General features: G+C 41.6%; 1 protein-coding gene across 2 annotated transcripts in view; it reads right to left on the minus strand.

The window, feature by feature from the left end:
* KCNN2 (potassium calcium-activated channel subfamily N member 2) overlaps nt 1-18,551 on the minus strand; it is an 88,801-nt gene that overhangs the window by 23,176 nt on the left and 47,074 nt on the right. For both annotated transcript variants that reach the window (XM_083702296.1, XM_083702295.1), the window contains one exon: nt 2,762-2,903. In XM_083702296.1, the coding sequence (XP_083558422.1) occupies nt 2,762-2,903 (142 nt within the window). The remainder of the gene's footprint in view (nt 1-2,761; nt 2,904-18,551) is intronic.

Genomic DNA, 18,551 nt, shown 5'->3' on the forward strand with positions numbered 1-18,551 from the left:
AATGTTTCAGATGAATATATTCCAGTATGCGTGTAACTCTCCCACTAAAAAGAAATGGGGCCAAAGGCGCTTATGTTTCCTTGGATCATGTGCAATATTACCATTATTTCTACAGTATTTACTCATATGCTCTAGTGTAATTCCTCCATAACTTCTCTTCACAGAATTCGGTCCTCAACAGCTGTGTTCTGATACATCCTGTGTGTGAGCCCTACACCATAGAGATAGAGAAAGAAAGAGACATGGCAAAAATGTGTAGGACAAGTACAAATATATGCTTGAAATGCAAAGAAAAAGAAGGTACCTTTTATCATATGTGGTGGACTTGTAAGGTAATAAAAGCTTTCTGGGTGATGATATATAATGAAATGATAAAAATGTTTAAAATAACCTTTGTTAAAAAAACAACCCAGAAGTTTTCTTATTAGGAACTATAGGTACCGACATTCCAAAGGAGCAGAAAAGACTTTTTATGTATGGAACAACAGCCGCACAGATGTTACTAGCCCAGAGATGGAAAGAAGACAAGGTCCCTACTAGAGAGGAATGGCAAACCAATCTGTTGGACTATGTTGAAATGGCAAAACTGGAAAACTCAGAAACCAAGAGGACAAAAACTTTATTAAAAAACGGGAAAAATTTACAAGTTATTTAGGAGACCACTGTAAGCGGATTGGCAGGATTTTGATTTCACTTGTAGTGTAACAAATACCATGGACAATATGGATTGATATAAAAGTTAGTGTATTGAAGAATATGCAGTTGTAAATCTTCTAAATAGGACCCCATGGAAGGGGTGGAGGGAAGTTGTGAGATTCAGAGGAATCTCTGTAGGTGGACATATATTTGGATTTTTATAACTTTGTACTTGTAAAACCAAATAAAAATGGTTTAAAAAAAGAGAAAGAGAGAGAAGGCTAGATATATTACATTCCCCACTCCACTGTATTTGGGTGTCTTTAATCTGGACAGTTTATGACTGATTCTTACAGTAGGGCTATCACGTTATCTACCATGTCAGATCCTTCAGAGTTTTTGTACATTGCTTTTTCGATCATTTAAGGAAATTGTCAACAGGCCAGAACAAACCCTCTTCAAACAGGGGCAAGAAGTCCTGTGAGGGATTCCCAGAGGTTCCATGTAGAGAGGCAGGTACAATTTGTCACATAGAGAAATCTATGTGTAGTTAAACAGAAAGTAGCTGTAGCCACATACTGGTTTGTATGAATCAGCTAACACTGGCAGGCTTCCCACCCACCCATTTGGTGGCCAGTAGAAGACCAGCTTAACCAGTAGAAGAAAGTGGAGGGACACCTCAGATCAATCCAATGCCCCTCACCCAGCCTGGCACAAGGGGGTCTGGATTGCAGTCTAAGTCTTCCTCCATAAAGTAGGCCACTATAGCAAATCACTATTTCAGCTGGCCTTTCCTTTCCTTTATTCAGTTCCACTATATTCGTTGAGGAAATTAGGGCCCCCAAATGGAGAGGGCATTACTCAGGATTTCCTTTACATAATTTTATAGGATGCCCCTTCCTGGCAAAGTCAGCTCTCGCCATGGTCAATCATATGCTAATGCTCCCTTGGCAAAACTACCATTATGTACTCCATGTGTGACAGCTCTTAAAAAGTGTTCAGAAACATAATATATGAAAGTATATTAAAGGCCACTTTCTTCCATATATGCCCCCCATGTGTCCTCTATTCAACATCCAAGGCCACTGCCAAAAAAAGTTCAGCAGATGTGCACTTATAACAGAAACTTCTTGGTAGAGCAGCCAGCATTGTTGAACGCCCTCCCCAGAGAGGTCTGCCATTTTCAGGCTCTTCAGAAAGCCTTTATAATGTATTTTATGCATACAAATTCTTTTTATTGGGATTGCAATGTTTTTCTTTTCATTTTAAATCATTGCTTTATCACTGATAAAGAAAAAATCAGGATACAAATTATTTTAAAATATAACATTAGGAGAACCAAAGATAGATATACCGTATTTTTCGCTCTATAGGACGCACCAGACCTCAAGATGTACCTAGTTTTTGGAGGAGGAAAACAAGAAAAAAAATATTCTGAATCTCAGAAGCCAGAACAGCAAGAGGGATCGCTGTGCAGTGAAAGCAGCAATCCCTCTTGCTGTTCTGGCTTCTGGGATAGCTGCGCAGCCTGCATTCGCTCCATAAGAAGCACACACATTTCCCCTTACTTTTTAGGAGAGAAAAGGTGAGTCTTCTAGAGCAAAAAATACGGTAATTTTATTATTATACTTGGCTTTAAAAAAAAACACACCAATCCCTTTCTTATTACTGCATTTGCCCTTTTCACTGTCACTGCATATAGCAATGAAGTATACAGTAATAATAGATGCATCCAGTGCTTTTTTCCCTAATAAAATGTTTAGGGGTACTCTCATTTTCCTACCCATACTGAAATACTGCCCCTCAATGAGGCCAAACTTAGATTCACAAAATGTTTAGGGGTATGTGTACCCCTGCGTCCCCCCCAGAAAAAAAGCACTGGATGTATTAATGCAAAGATGTTAGAGGGGAAACCACTACTTACCTGGGAATAAGTCCCACAGAACTCAATAGGACACCTGTATAGACATGTACCGGTCTATGGACAGTAGTATACAAATGACCAAAGATTTAACAAACAATTTTACATTAATAATACGTGTTGTTAAACCAGTGAAGTTGTTCTGAAAACGATTCACCCAAGAAACTCACAAGAAATGTGGAAATTAAAACTAAGGGCACTCACCATTATTCCAGTAAGCAAGCAGACTCCTTTCCCACAGTATGTGTTAGGTACCATATCACCATATCCAATGGAGAGAAAAGTTATTGAAATCAACCACATTGCTCCAAGGAAGTTGCTAGTAACATCCTGTTGGTCATGATACCTGAAAAAGAAAATTATAATCTCTTTAACCACAAATTCTTCTCAGTGCTTTTCTTTTTTGGCTTTGAAAAGAACTTTGGCAGCTCATTCCTTCTCAAGAATAGCTTTGTTACTTGAAACATATGCTTAAGATGCATGTTTTGTCCCCTATGAGGCTCCCCTCAAATACATACATGAAGCAGCATATACAGTACATGTATATGGGTTGTTGCTATCAACGTGGACAACACCGATCTCCTCTTAGAGGAGAAAAGCTCTTGGGTCTTGAGTTCAACAACAATTTTACTAATAATCCTTTTCATCTATTCTTATTCTTATTATTATCATTGTCATTATCTTCTTCATTATCTTGCTTTTCTGCTCTCCCAGACACCGAGAGCAGCTTATATGTGAGAAAATACAATAAATATTTGATTTTATTTATTTAGAAAATTTCAAAACTACTTAACATTAAAAGCTATCCAAGTAGCATACAGTTGAACAGGTGTTCGGAACAGGAGTAGATTGAATCAGGAATTGCTCCATCCTTCACAAGCCAGTTGCACAGGCGAGCAAACCAGTCATAGGATATCAGATGATTTAAATTTACTTGCTGAAGCTGTGAAGGCAGAATTTGGAGCACCCTCTGAGTGCACTCCTGATTCTTCCTTTCCACCTTGAATTCAGTGCCTTTTGAATTGGCACCTCTTTTGGTCACTATGCAGGGCAACAGAAAAAGTCACTGAATTCAACAAACACCAAATTGAAGAATTGACAAGAAAGGAAGGGCCAGGAACATACTTACAGATAGGCAAATCTCAATTTTAGTTTCCCTTAATTTCTCATTTTTCCCTGTCTTAAGTTTAATTTTACATGCCAGTTTGCATTTTTAATAATAATAATAATAATAATAATAATAATAATAATAATAATAATAATTTATTTATATCCCACCCTCCCCAGCCAAAGCCGGGCTCAGAACGGCTAACAACAGTAAAAATAGCACAGTTTACATAAAATCACAGTCAATTAATTGAAATACATTCTAAAATCAGTTCAGATTTTAAGTTCAGTTCAGAATTAATGGCAACCATTGGGCTAGAGTTCTATGAAGATTACAGAAGGAGAGAGGGGGTCAGACTGTGCCCTGGCCAAAGGCCTGGTGGAACAGGTCTGTCTTGCAGGCCCTGCAGAAAGATGTCAAGTCCTGCAGGGCCCTAGTCCCTTGTGACAGAGCGTTCCACCAGATCAGGGCCACGGCTGAAAAAGCCCTGGCTCTGGCTGAGGCCAGCCTAACGTCCCTGTGGCCTGGGATCTCCAAGATGTTTTTATTTGAAGACCGTAAGGTCCTCCGTGGGACATACCAGGAGAGGCGGTCCCGTAGGTACGAGGGTCCTAGGCCTTCGTATAGGGCTTTAAAGGTTAAAACCAGACCTTAATCCTGATCCTGTACTCCATTCATCAGCTCTCTAATGCGAATTTTTCTTAATATAGACATTTGTGTTTGCAGTTTTCTTAATATACTCTTGGTTGCAAAGCAATTTCCCCTAATACATTTTGCATGTCGTTTCTACAAATGTATGCATTTTAATACACAGTTCACCCTAGCAGTAAGTGCATTTTTTAATACTCATTAGTTGCCTGGACAATTCAACTGCAAAATTAGAAGTGTGGATTTTGAAGAATGGCTGTGTTTTGGTTCTCATATTGTTTTGGAAACTGCAAATTAGATAGATTCGCCTTTAAATGTGAATTGGATCAAATCTCTTCCCCAGCCCTACATATATAGTGCACCCCCAGTTCTTCCTTTGGAATGTGGCACCATGGCTTCCCAAGTCCAGCACCTGATGCCCAATGATGACATGGGAAGGCCAAATGGGACTGTTTTTCTCAAAACTATCTCATAGGCCAAATGGAGAGGCCTGATGGGTCTAATTAGGCTTGGAGGATCCCCACTACTGAACTAAAACATAATGTAACAACATATGAAACCATTAAACATAAGAACACAACAGAAAATAAAAACAGAAAACAGTGAAATACAGTAAAGGTAGAGAATCCAGTTAAGTCCAGTAAAATTTGACTATCAGGTACAGCACTCATCTTGCTTCAGGCCAAGAAAGCAGGCGTTTGTCTGCAGACAGCTTTCTGGATCATGTGGGCAGCATAACTAAACAGATTCTGGTAAAACAGGGCACCGTGACGAGTGCCAGAGAGCACGGAAATGCCGTATACCTTTCCACCACAGTGGTACCTATTTATCTACTGGTATGTTTTTGAACTGCTAGGTTGGCAAGAGCTGGGACAGAGCAACAGGAGCTCACCCCTTTGTGTGGACTCGAACTGCCAACCTTCTGATTGGCAAGCCCAAGAGGCTCAGTGGTTTAGACCACAGGGCCAACCACTCACTAGTGAAATACAATAGAGGCAAGCTGAAACACTTCTGAAATGACATTCAATTCCACCTGACACATTTTCAGGAGGCACCTAAAACACATTACCTTGAGACTTGCAGAGGGAAAGGTATTCTAGATTACAGGGCCACCCACAGAAAATGCCTCTTTCTGGGTCATTGCCCCATACCAATCTGATGGGCACAGTGCCATAATAATAAATCCTAACATATCCAAAACACAGATTTATTATCAGTATCACAATAAGCCACCAATTAAATCCAAGTTAAAAGCATAAAAGCCCAGGAATTAAAAGAAAACAAGCTGTAGAAGACAAAGTTCAGATAGGTAGGGGAATTAAAGAAGAATATATGCACATACTGTAGCTATTACTGGTATTACCAATTCAGACATTGCTAATCACAACAATGCTTAGCAGGGCTATGCTATATTTTAACAGCAGAATTAACCAAAGCAGTTTCACAGGTTTCGCTTGAGAGAAGAATCTTAATTATCAATGTCCTTCAGATGACTTTCCCACCATGTATGTATCCCTATTTAGTAACACACTGCTCTGTGGTGCTGATCAAACGTTTTCTCAGTTTTTAGCTGTAAGGCAAGGCAATACCAAAAAAAAATCCAGTGTGAATGATATCATACAGCTGTGATTTAACAGAACTTAATTTACTGTATTAGTAGTCTCATTTTTCTGCCGCAAAGCCATTAGGTTCATAATAAACAATTCTAAAGCCACTGACTTGCAAGCAATACCCCTGGTGTCATGAAAAGAATCCCTTAAGGACTGCTGCAACATACATCATTATCTTATATTCACCGACTCAACAGTGCACAGACTGACTTGCAGCAATGTAGGTGTTTCTGCATCATGGGAAAATTAAATGTAGAGCAGGTCAGTCTTGTCGTGCAATTTGCTGATCAACCTCAGTCTGGAATGTGCAATAAAAAAAATATAAGATACATGAGCAAAAAAAGCCTCTGTAGTAGGTGGTCTTCAGAAATAATTTTCCTGTAGTCCTACACTGTTTCATTCATTTGTTTTACTTGCAAGCCACTTTTCCACACACACAAAATCATTCTCAAGCAAGAAAACAATACATTCCTAAACCAAACACTGCAAAAATAATTTCATAATAAGACAGCAAAACAACACAATAGCAAACATAACAACATGCAAATAACAAACAATTCAGAACTATAAAAATAAAAAGATTACATAGACAGTAACAAAATAACAGAGGAGTTTTACAGTTTCACCTTGGTCCTACCAAAAACTTCACAATTCCTTTCATAATTCTTTTGCATCACAACCAACTATGTGCTAGGCAGTCCAGCTTTCAAGTTCTTTCAAATTGGATCCTCAAGTGACTCTAGCAAAAACATTATGGGATGACCTACAATGGTTCTCTGGACCCAAGGGCATTCTGTCAAAAAGCTGGCCATCCTTTTTCCCCAGTCATTGTCTCTGGATTCTAGAAATGTACAGCATCACATAGCATCTTTTCTCAGAGTTCTTTGAGGCTCATGTTTCTAAGCATTGACAACGAAGCTGCTATCAAGTAGAGATTGTGGGGGGATTGTGTTTAGTTCACATTCAATGGTGAAGTTCTCTTTCTGGAACAATATTGGAACAAAACACACAGCCACCCTTCAAAATTCACACTTAACTGAATTTTGCAATGCAGTTTCCCAACCAATGTTTACAAAAATGCAAAATTGTGTATGTTAGCCAGAACTGCATACAAAAGGAGACATTCACACAAAAATGCTTAAATAATTTTATGAGGATTTTTTTAAAAATCTACCTATCATTGCAGAAATGTGGAGAACTAAATTTTAGATTGGAAAAATGAGAAACTGCGAGAACCAAAATTGACAGATCTTTCCATTGCTACTGCTGAACATGTCAAAGCTCCAGGTGGGGTTTTAGATTATGAATCAAAAAGAAATGTTTGGACAACATTGTACATTGCTGTAAATAAAGAGTCATTCAACTTTCTTTCACTCACACCACCTAAAGGGTTTTGGTGGAAGAAGTGAACAGGATAGAATATTAAGTTGGGAATATAAATTAATTTCAGAGGAATTTATTTAGAGGGATGGGGTAATGAAGAATGGGGAGGTAAATTAGTTAAAGGGGCATTTATTTGGAGTAGAATCTGGATGGAAAATCAACTGGAGATAAATTAACTAAAGATGAATTGACAGTGTGTGCTGGGCAGGTTTATCAATTTGGGATGGGGTGCAAATAAATCAACATATTTTGAGGCGTGCGCCAGATGGATACTTGAAGTAAATATGTTGAAGGAGTAACTGTAGATGAGAAATTAATTGGTTTACTTTCTGTGAAAGGGGGGTTCTGCTGCAGCAGAGAAATGTGGGATCAAACAAATAGTTTGATGTTTTGGGTGTCTTGTACCCAGTTTCTTGGTCAGGTTATTTATCTCTCACCCTATCTTCTTTACACACACACACACACACACACACACACACTACTTAATTTTGCTTTCAACCACTCTGTTACCATCTTTGGTGATGGACAATATACAAATCTAACAACAACAACAACAACAACAACAACAACAACAATAATAATAATAATAATAAATAATGTGTGGCATGAACTGTAATCTGCCCACTTCCTCAAGCTTTCTGCTCAGTATGTAGGTGATTTGCTACTTTTCAAAGGTAGCACAGCTTTAGTCTTGATTACATTGATCTATGGAGCTTGGTATCATGTGGGATGATGGTATTGTTTAATGCAGTGGAATATCTAAAAACATATGCAACAGCTGTGTATAGTCCACCTCCTGACCCACCAGCTCCACTGGCTGGCATTTGACCAGCTGGGTACCAGCTCCTGAATTGTCAGGCTCTCCCTTTTCACTGCCAGCTTTCCTGTAGGTATAGCTTGGCAGAGTGGGCAGATCTTGTTGCATGCCAACAATACTCTTTGGACTTCTACTGTTTGGTTTATTGCCATACCTAAAGTGGAAAACGCTAAACCTCACTATTTGGACTTTATGTTGGCTACATTCATCTGTTGCTGTAGCTTATCCCTTTTGGTTTATTGGCACACATGAAGTGAAAAGTTTTACCTTCACACTGGATGATAGAGAGAAAGATTTTTGCAAAAGAGAAATGTCAACGTTCTGAAGACAAAGACATAGCAAAGCACTGGAAAGAAAAACAACCATATGAAATGCTTCTCCTAGGGATTTAAATTCCTATGTACGTATTTTGCATGCATATTACTATAGTTGCATGAACCGACTTCCATCTCCTGCCCTGAACAATTCCTGAGAATTCACATTATCTAAGCTTAAGTTAGGGTGCACTGTGCATCTTTTGAATACAGAGGAAGGCTACTGACTTGAAAACGGAGAAGAGGAAAATGGAGACATGGCGTCTTTCATCATTGCTACCTTTATGCAAATGCAAACACAGATGAGACAACAGGTTTCATTCAAAGTGCCTACTGTTAAGCTTTAATAGTTAATGAAATGTTATGACAGCTGCAGAGACAGGCTTGGCTTTTATATCCTCTACTGGATCTTCAGAAACACAACATAAAGGCAGGTGTCTGTGTGTGTGAGTGAAATTTACAACAGGAAACACCTTAAAGCAAGCTAGGGGCCTGCAGTTGGTCGATCAGCAAGTAATGTCAATATGTCGATCAGCAAGTAATGTTAGCAAAATATGACTCATTTGTAGTTATTTGTTCTGCTGCAAATCCTCCCAATTAGGACCACAAAAACATAGAATCATAGAAATGTAAAGTTGGAAGCGACCAAAGGGGTCACCTAGTCCAAGCCCCTGAAATGCAGAAATCTTTTTGCCCAACACAGGGCTTGAACCCACAACCGTGAGATTAAGTCTCATGCTACAAGGGGTAGACCTTGTATCATATCTGGTAAACACATACATATTGGGTTTAAATACTACTACATCGCAACAGGTGGGAATTCAAGGGCAAAGGACAGCTCAAATAAACAAGCACTTCAAATATATTTTGCACAGGAGAAAAACCACACAGTGAATAAAAAGAAGCTTTTAGAAAGAAACTCATGTAACATTGTACTTAACTCCACTCAGGGATACTGATTGCATTAAATAATGGTGTGGAACCTCTAAACCACAGGCAAGCCATGGCTACCTAGCCCACACTTGACATATGATGTCAAATGTCAAGCAGGTAAAAACATGGGTCAGTGGAAAGCTGGATCTATAGGCATCACCAGTCAGCAGACTGGCAGCAACTGCAGAGTACAATGCCTTTGTAAGCACCATCAATCAGCTGATTGTTGGCCTTGTTCCTTTGCCCAGGTAGTTTGCACCACGTAGGCAAAGGAAAATGGATTACTTGACAACATTGTGACATCAGGTGATTTTCAAGTGGGAAGCCCCACTCACCTACTGAACATGGCTCATGAGGGAATTAAGGAACCAGCATACTGGATTATTCAAATTCCCCATCCCTGCATTAAACTATGTGTGACAATGTTTTCGGTTTGTGGCAATCATCTGACAAAATAAGTTAATTAAAGAAGCAAAATACATTGTTTGAAGCGTGGCAGATGAGCATAAAATAGTTATATGATCTAAGGCTGCATATACAGTGGTACCTTGAGTTACAAACGCTTCAGGTTACAAACTCCGCTAACCTGGAAGAGTTACCTTGAGTTGAGAACTTTGCTCCAGGATGAGAACGGAAATCGTGTGCCGGCGGCACAGCGGCAGCAAGAGGCCCCATTAGTGAAAGCATGCCTCTAGTTAAGAACAGTTTCAGGTTAAGAAAGGACCTCCAGAACGAATTAAGTTCGTAATAGAGGTACCACTGTCCTGTACACTATAAATTTAAAGTACATTGCCTCCCCCCCCCCCCCAAGAATCCTGGGAGCTGTAATTTGTTAAGGGTGCTGGGATTTGTAGCTCTATGTGGGGTAAACTGTAGTTCCCATGATTCCTTAGGGGAAGCAATGTGCTTTAAATACAATGTATGTACACAGTATTAATTAACAATGTTTTGCATTTTAAAAGCTGAGCAGATTAACTCTTCACTAATGATGTTTTTTGTGAAAATTTTCCATTTTGTAACCTATTATCTATATTTTTAGAGGGTGGGTTAGTACAGATGGACTAAATAAACTAGCCATTTGTTAAGTCTAGTCTACTCCCCTATTATGTTTGAAAGAAAGTACCAAATTACTGGCAGCTGACAATTCTGGAATAAATTTGTCCAAAAATCACCACACACACTGCCCAAACCTCGTTCACAACCTGCAGGAAGACATCAACCACCAATTTGTGCTTGTGTTTCCCAGACACATTTGTTTGGCTGTTGATGAAGACAGATGACTCAAGCAGATAATTCTCAACTTTACAACGGAGCATTATATAATTTGTGGAATCTAACACTAGCACTTTTGCATTGCCACATCTCTTATCAGGAAAGTATTCTGGAATGATACAACACGGCGTTCAAAATTGTAAGAATGAAAAGCAGAAATATCCATCTACCAATGATACACTTTAATAGGATTTGAACTTTGCAATAGCCCAAGAAGGAGAAACTTCTGCAGGACTCTTCAAGCAAACAGGCACTGAGTTTTCCAAGAAGGTGAAAGTACAATGTGCACTGGCAGCGGATTATATTCTGGAGGAACTGTTCATGTTAAGCATGAATAAGAGCAGGTCTAAAAACTATTCACTAGTAACTGAAATGTTCCTGCTCCTTCTCACACTATGTCACTGACTTTGGCAGGGAAAGAATCACTCATAAAAGTTGTTATTTATATTTTTTTAAGGCAATAGTCCAAATTCCTTTACTATCCTAGGTCCATAGTACAAATTGTAATTGTGGAGTCCTCCTTTCCCTTAATATGGCTCAAATGCACATTATGACTCCCAACTTTATTACTTTTTTGCTTGCAATTGTGTCTGTGGTGAGTGATTCATCCCACTTTAATGGTTACAATAGCTGCCTGTTATCTGATCACAATTGCTACCCGTCATTCCTCCTTGACAGCTGTTTCACATTCATCTTAATGCCAACAAGTAAAAAAAAGAATTAAACTTTGCATCTCAGCTTATCTGCTGCTTCATGCAGAGCTGCCTGCCTCAATTTAGCCTGATCAACACCGATAATCTCATGAATACAGTTCTCGATCAAGCACTTTGCTTTCTTAAAAGGTAAAGGGACCCCTGACCATTAGGTCCAGTCGTGGCAGACTCTGGGGTTGCGGCACTCATCTCGCTTTTACTGGCCGAGGGAGCTGGCATACAGCTTCCAGGTCATGTGGCCAGCATGACTAAGCCGCTTCTGGCGAACCAGAGCAGCGCACGGAAATGCCGTTTACCTTCCCACTGGAGCGGTACCTGTTTATCTACTTGCACTTTGACGTGCTTTCGAACTGCTAGGTTGGCAGAAGCAGAGACCAAGTAACGGGAGCTCACCCCATCGCGGGGATTCAAACCACCAACCTTTTGATTGGCAAGCCCTAGGCCCTGTGGTTTAACCCAAGGCGCCACCCGTGTCCCTTGATTTCTTAAATAATAAAACAAAAATTACTGAGAAGATTAATAGACAGAAGGTAAATGTTGCCGGTGGTGGGTGGGAACAGACTTCCAGATATCCCCTCTCTCCAAAAAAATAATCCTGCAAAACACTACTGATTTGAGCAAAGCAGAGACCTGTTAAACATTATACAGCTAGACTAATTATAGCGAAAACGGTACAGCCCACTAAATCTGAAACTTGTCAATTTGACACTGAGTGGAGTAACTAGCTATTAGACGTCCCCCAAAATAATAAATCTTCTGTCTTTTCATCACTCGTTTAAATAATAGGTGGTTGGAGAGTGGTTTCTTTCTTTCTTTCTTTTTCTCCTCAATACACTGCAGGATTTATACATATATTCTTCTTTTAATTCATTTACTGGCAGGTGATCTTAATACAGGGAAGAGGAGCTGAGTGACCTTCCAAGTCCTACCAACCAGGTGTCAAATGAGACGCAGGTACGCAGGAGTGAGATTGTGCAAATCTTGTGTCTGCAGGATTGGGCCCCCACCCAGAGCGCCTGCATCCCATGTGGCATTATATGCCTGGTAGGGGGAAGCGAGGGCACCTGCTACTTTCCCATGCAAAGACTCTTGTCAGCCCCAGTATGAGTATGTAGTGAGCCTCAGTCACATGGACATGAACGAAAAGCAAAACATCAGAAAGAACGATAAAGAACAGGTCCAAAATATATGACATTTCTATGTAAACAGAGAACCCGAAACAGGATGCTTACAAGCACTTTGTGCAGTATGTCGTTTAGGGATTGAACTGGGTACTTTCTTCAACTTCTACCTGTCAGGAAATATGTGTTGAAACATTAGTTGTAAGTACTAATTGTGGTTTTGTGTGCCGCACACTAGAAGATTAGCAGTGGCACTCTATAACCTGCTTTGTTCCCATGTCATACTCTTCAGATAGCCCGTTCAGTCCAAGTAAGGATCAAAAGGAGCTGCCGTGATTGGAAAAGTTGTATGAATGAAGCTCAGCATAGCAAGAATCACTTTCAGTAACCTTTGATAGGATAAAGAAAGATAGCAATTAAAATACTGCTACAGTTATTACAGTGGTACCTCTGCTTACGAACTTAATTCATTTTGGAGGTCCGTCCTTAAGCTGAAACCATTCTTATCCTGAGGTGTGCTTTCGCTAATGGGGCCTCCTGCTGTGTGCGCCTCTGGTGCACGATTTCTGTTCGCATCCTGGGACAAAGTTTGCAATCAGGAGCAGCTACTTCTGGGTTAGCGGAGCTTGTAACCTGAAGCGTTCATAACCAGGAGCGTTTGTAACCAGAGATACCACAGTATTAAAGGTAAAGGGACCCCTGACCATTAGCTCCAGTCGCGGACGACTCTGGGGTTGCTTTACTCACTGAGGGAGCCGGCATACAGCTTCCAGGTCATGTGGCCAGCATGACTAAGATGCTTCTGGTGAACCAGAGCAGTGCACGGAAACACCGTTTACCTTCCTGTCGGAGTGGTACCTATTTACCTATCGTATTTTTCGCTCTATAAGACACAGTTTTCCACTCTTAAAAAGTAAGGGGAAATGTGTGTGCATCTTATGGAGCGAATGCAGGCTGCGCAGCTATCCCTAAAGCTAGAACAGCAAGAGGGATCACTGCGCAGCAATCCCTCTTGCTGTTCTGGCTTCTGGGATTCAGAATATTTTTTTTCTTGTTTTCCTCCTCCCAAAACTAGGTGTGTCTTCTGGTCTGGTGCATCTTATAGAGCGAAAAATACGGTACTTGCACTTCGTGCTTTCAAATTGCTAGGTTGGCAGGAGCTGGGACCGAACACCCCGTCGCAGGGATTTGAACCACTGTATTAGCCTTCTGCATTTTATCAAGAGAGCTCCATTCCCTGAAAACTTGTTAAGGGTCACACAACTTTGTTGTTGTGGCTGCAGAAAGGTGACCTAGCCACGCTTTTAGAAGTTGCTGAAGTTGCCGAACAAACACAGAGTGAGTGGTCCACTGTAGACGTTCACACAAAAGAGGGCTTCACACAGTTAAAGGGCAATTAGGCCATATTGCTGGTCCCACCTAGAGAGCAAGTGAGCTAAGCACTGATGCCTGCAGCATGGAAATCTATGCATGCAGACCTCTGTGTGAGTAGCTTTCCTCCTGTTCTGGAATTATAGAATCGTAAATTACTCCCTGCAATGCAGGAAATCACAACGGCAGCATCCCTGGCAGATGACCACCCAACCTCTGCTTAAAAACCTCTAATGAAGGAGAGTCCAACACCTTCGGGGGAGTCCACTGCTGAATACCTCTTATTGTCACAAAGTTCTTCCTAATGTTTAGGCAGAATCTCCTTTCTTGTATCTTGAATCCATTGGTACAGGTCCTGCCCTATGGAGAAGACAAGCTTCTTCCATCTTCATGAGTCTGGCTTGGTTTTCCTATCCACAATTTCAACAATCCACAGTTCTCTGTCATCAAGAACTGTGGCTTGTTTAACATCAGAAATGAAGGTTTCCAATTTCTTCCTTGTGGATGTGAAAGGAGAGGAGAGGATGCATATGAGCCTCAGGGTTTCCATGTCTCATTCATGTAGCAGAAAATCATGGTTTCTCATTACATCTGAACTGGATCAGTGCTTGGTAAACATTATAGTCTGTAAACAAGTGAAATCAATCCCCCCCTGAATTCTAAAATCCAGAAAAATCCAGAACCTCAAGCTTCCTTCACTGTCTGAAGGAACTCGCTATAACCATTGCCCTGCACTAATGCCAGTCTGAGGATGTCCTAATATCAATGACAGGAAAAGGAGAGGGCTTTGCTTCAAGATAGAAATCCTAAAATAGGTACAGGGTTAAAGCAAGAACTGGGAGCACTTGTGCCCTCCAGGTGTTGTGGATTATGACTCCCATTATTCTTGGCCATTGGCCATGGTGGTTGGGGCTGATGGGAAATGGAGTCCCAAAACATCTGGAGGGCCACATTTATGTGCCTTTCTTCATTTATGGGCCAAATCCAGGACACATTTCTTTAAGCTTTTGGACCTGGACACCATTTAAGAATGATCTAATTGTTTAGCTTATTCAGAAACTAGTCAACTAGCAAATGAAATTTGCAGTTTCTAGCCCTGATTGTTTGCTACTCAGTTGCAGCGGTCATGAAAAGTTGTTCATTCACACTGACACCACTAAATCAACAATTCCAGAAGGAACCCCAAATATTCCTGGTTGGGCGAATGAGAGCTTTAAAATCATCCTGGTTCATTTCACATTGTTAGCATATCAAGATATTTAGAATGGTAATTTTTGCCAGTATATTTGCTCCTTCGATAATTCGGAATATAAACAGTAGTGTATAGACATAAACAAAGCATTTAGAGCTAACTGACTTGATGAAAGCATCCCAAATCCAGTATGTCACTAGCTGCAGAACATAAGCCGTCATCTGTTTCAGCGATGCCTGATAAATCATTCATCACATTTCTACAGGAGACTTATTTACTTCCCTGATGTACACAGTGTAACACCTCTTGGTGCTTCAGTCATTCTTCAATGACAGTCACTGAGTCATTACGTATATTGGAAAACAGACCATGAATCCAGCGGCAAAGAGGAAAGCACCCCATACATTTTATTTTATGGATGCTCAGTTTAAGACAATATACTGAGGGAATGAGGATGAAAGGGGAGAACCCAAAGCTTTAATTCAGTTCTGAGGAAATGTTGAGGAACGCTTAAAAGAAGTCTCATGAGAGGGAAGCAAGCTTGTTTTATGTTAACTGAACATAAAACAAAAAGCTTTCCGAACAAAGATTTGTTTATTTTTAAGTACAGTGGTACCTTGGGTTAAGTACTAAATTCATTCCAGAGGTCTGTTCTTAACCTGAAACTGTTCTCAACCTGAAGCACCACTTTAGCTAATGGGGCCTCCTGCTGCTGCCACTGTGCCGCCGGAGCACAATTTCTGTTCTGATTCTGAAGCAAAGTTATTAACCTGAAGCATTATTTCTGGGTTAGTGGAGTCTGTAACCCGAAGCCTATGTAACCTGAAGCGTATGTAACCTGAGGTACCACTGTAGGCAGGACAGAGTCTCAAACAAAGATCATAGAACTGTAGAGTTGAAAGGAACCCCAAGGGTCATCTAGTCCAACCGCCTGCAATGCAGGAATCTCGGCTCAAGCATCCTTGGCAGATGGCCATCCAACCTCTGCTGAGAAACCTCCAAGGAAGGAGAGGCCACAACCTCTTGAGGTCGACTGTTTCACTGTCGAACAGCCCTTGCTGCCGGAAAGTTTTTCCATATGTTTAGTGAGAATCTCCTTTCTTGTAACATGGAAGCAAATGGTTCGAGTCTTACCCTCCAGAGAAGAAGAAGAAGAAGAGTTTGGATTTGATATCCCGCCTTTCACTCCCTTTAAGGAGTCTCAAAGCGCTAACATTCTCCTTTCCCTTCCTCCCCCACAACAAACACTCTGTGAGGTGAGTGGGGCTGAGAGACTTCAGAGAAGTGTGACTGGCCCAAGGTCACCCAGCAGCTGTATGTGGAAGAGCGGAGACACAAACCCGGTTCCCCAGATTACGAGACTACCGCTCTTAACCACTACACCAGGAGAAAACAAGCTTGTTCCCTCTTCCATGTGGCAGCCTTTCAGATATTTGAAGATGGGTCTCATATCTCCTCTCAGTTTCCTCTTTTCCAGGCTAAACATGCCCAGCTTCATCAACCTCTCCTCATAAGGACGTGCTCTCCCAAGCCTACATTCCTGTCTCAGGGATGTCTATACTGGCTTGGCCATGCGCATAGAATGGAAGGTGGCAGGATCCGTGAAGGTGGCAGGCTCCTCAAGGCCATGCTCTGCAGGGAGCTGGCTTCAGGCACTAGGCCTGTAGGCAGAGCAACTATGTGTTACAAAGATGTCTGTCTGTAAATGGGACATGAAGGCTGTATGGGAATCCCTTGAAGGTCATCACAGTACCTGGAGACAGAAAGTCAGGTTGTGTATCCAGAGGATGAATGACTGCTGGGAGGAGCACATAGAGAAGAAACACCAGGGTACACCTGTAGCAGCAAAACTGGACACCTTCATCCGCCCCACCTGCAATAAAACATATCTCTCCCGTATTGGTCTCCACAGCCACAGCAGGCATTGCAATTCTGCAATAGTTTGACTTTACCAGCAAAGGCACACTCTTACATTGTTTCCCGAGGCAGGTGGATGCCAACAAGTACAAATTCAATTCAATCGTGAATTAGATGGCTAAGTACAAAGGAGCAGATACCTTTTAAAAATAGCAATGTTTACAAATAGGGATATCGTATCACTCCTTTCCTTCTACCATAATCCTACAACATTTAAGTGAAGCCTTTCCTGCGGTCCTTGAAAGCAAACAATGAAAGAGCCAAGTATGTTTCACCTGGAAAAGAGGAGAGTGAGAGAGGATAGCCATCTTCAAATAACTAAAGGGCATGGAAGACGCAAGCTTGTTTTCTCCTGGGGCATGGAAGATGCAAGCTTGTTTTCTCCTGCTCTGGAGGGTAGGAGCTGAACCAATGACTTTAAGTTATAAGCAAGGAGATTCTGACGAAACATCAGGAAGAACTTTCTGATAGTAAGAGCAGTTGGACAGCAGAACAGGCTCCCTCAGGAGGTTGTGGACTCTCTTCCTTGGGAGGTTTTTAAGCACAGGTTGGATGGCCATATGTCTTGCAGGCTTTAGTTGAGATTCTTGCATTGCAGGGAGTTGGACTTGATGAGCCTCAGGATCCCTTGCAACTCTATGATTCATGCATTTGGATGCTGAGAATAATAATCACACAAGCATGCTTGTTCCTCCCTCTTGCCACTGTTCTCATTGCCAGCCCTGCACAAGTTGGAGGGTGACTGTGTGAAGTGGGGAAGCCTTCTCTACTTGTGGAGTGTCAGGGAACTGCCATCAGGGCTGGAGGGAGAGAGCGGGCTCCAGAGGGATTCCAGAGAGCGTCCCGGGATGGGGAGAGGCAGCCCATCTTCTGGGGAAGGGAATCAGCGTAGCACCAGTGGAGAAGGGGGGCAGATGGGGGAATCGGCGAGGCGGTCCCATGACTCCTTGCCGGGGACCAGAGGGGAGAGTAAGGGTCCTCCGCTGCCCACACCCTCCTTGCGCAGAAGGCTTCCACGCAGGGAGAGTAGGCGGAGACTAGGCATCAAAGAGCTTCTTTGCTGGAAGAAGTTCAAGAAACGCCCACTGACGGATTCTGCCAGCGATTGAGGCAGCCACGGGCGAGTGGCTGTCCGGACAGAAAAGGTTCACTCAGGCAACCCAGCCAGGTGTGACGCCGGTTTACGCACAAGCAACCCCTAGAACCATTACATGGAGGCTTCCTGCATGCTTTATAACCCACTTGCCCTCTAACTTGTGGAGGTCAATGAAAGCAGTGGATGGAGGTAGCATGCCCCTTCTTTGTGGGCCATCCTCGTGTTACATGATTATTAGACACAGCAACAGAATGCCTAAAGAGGGCCATTGTTTGTGGGGAAATCGCTTCAACTGATTATGGTCCAGAAGACAAATACAAACACACACACACACCCGTTTAAATTGTTGTTTAAATTATTATTTTAAAACCATTTGCAAGACAGTGGATTTCCAAGCCGCAATCTCACCCACTCTAATAATTCTAGGCTACTAGCTGACATACAGAGACATCATATATCTCCCTGTGCACATGCCGTTATTTCCAAAGAGGCCAAAGAT

Source organism: Podarcis gaigeae (genome assembly GCF_964106915.1).
Source record: "Podarcis gaigeae genome assembly, chromosome: 11".
NCBI classification, from domain to species: domain Eukaryota; kingdom Metazoa; phylum Chordata; class Lepidosauria; order Squamata; family Lacertidae; genus Podarcis; species Podarcis gaigeae.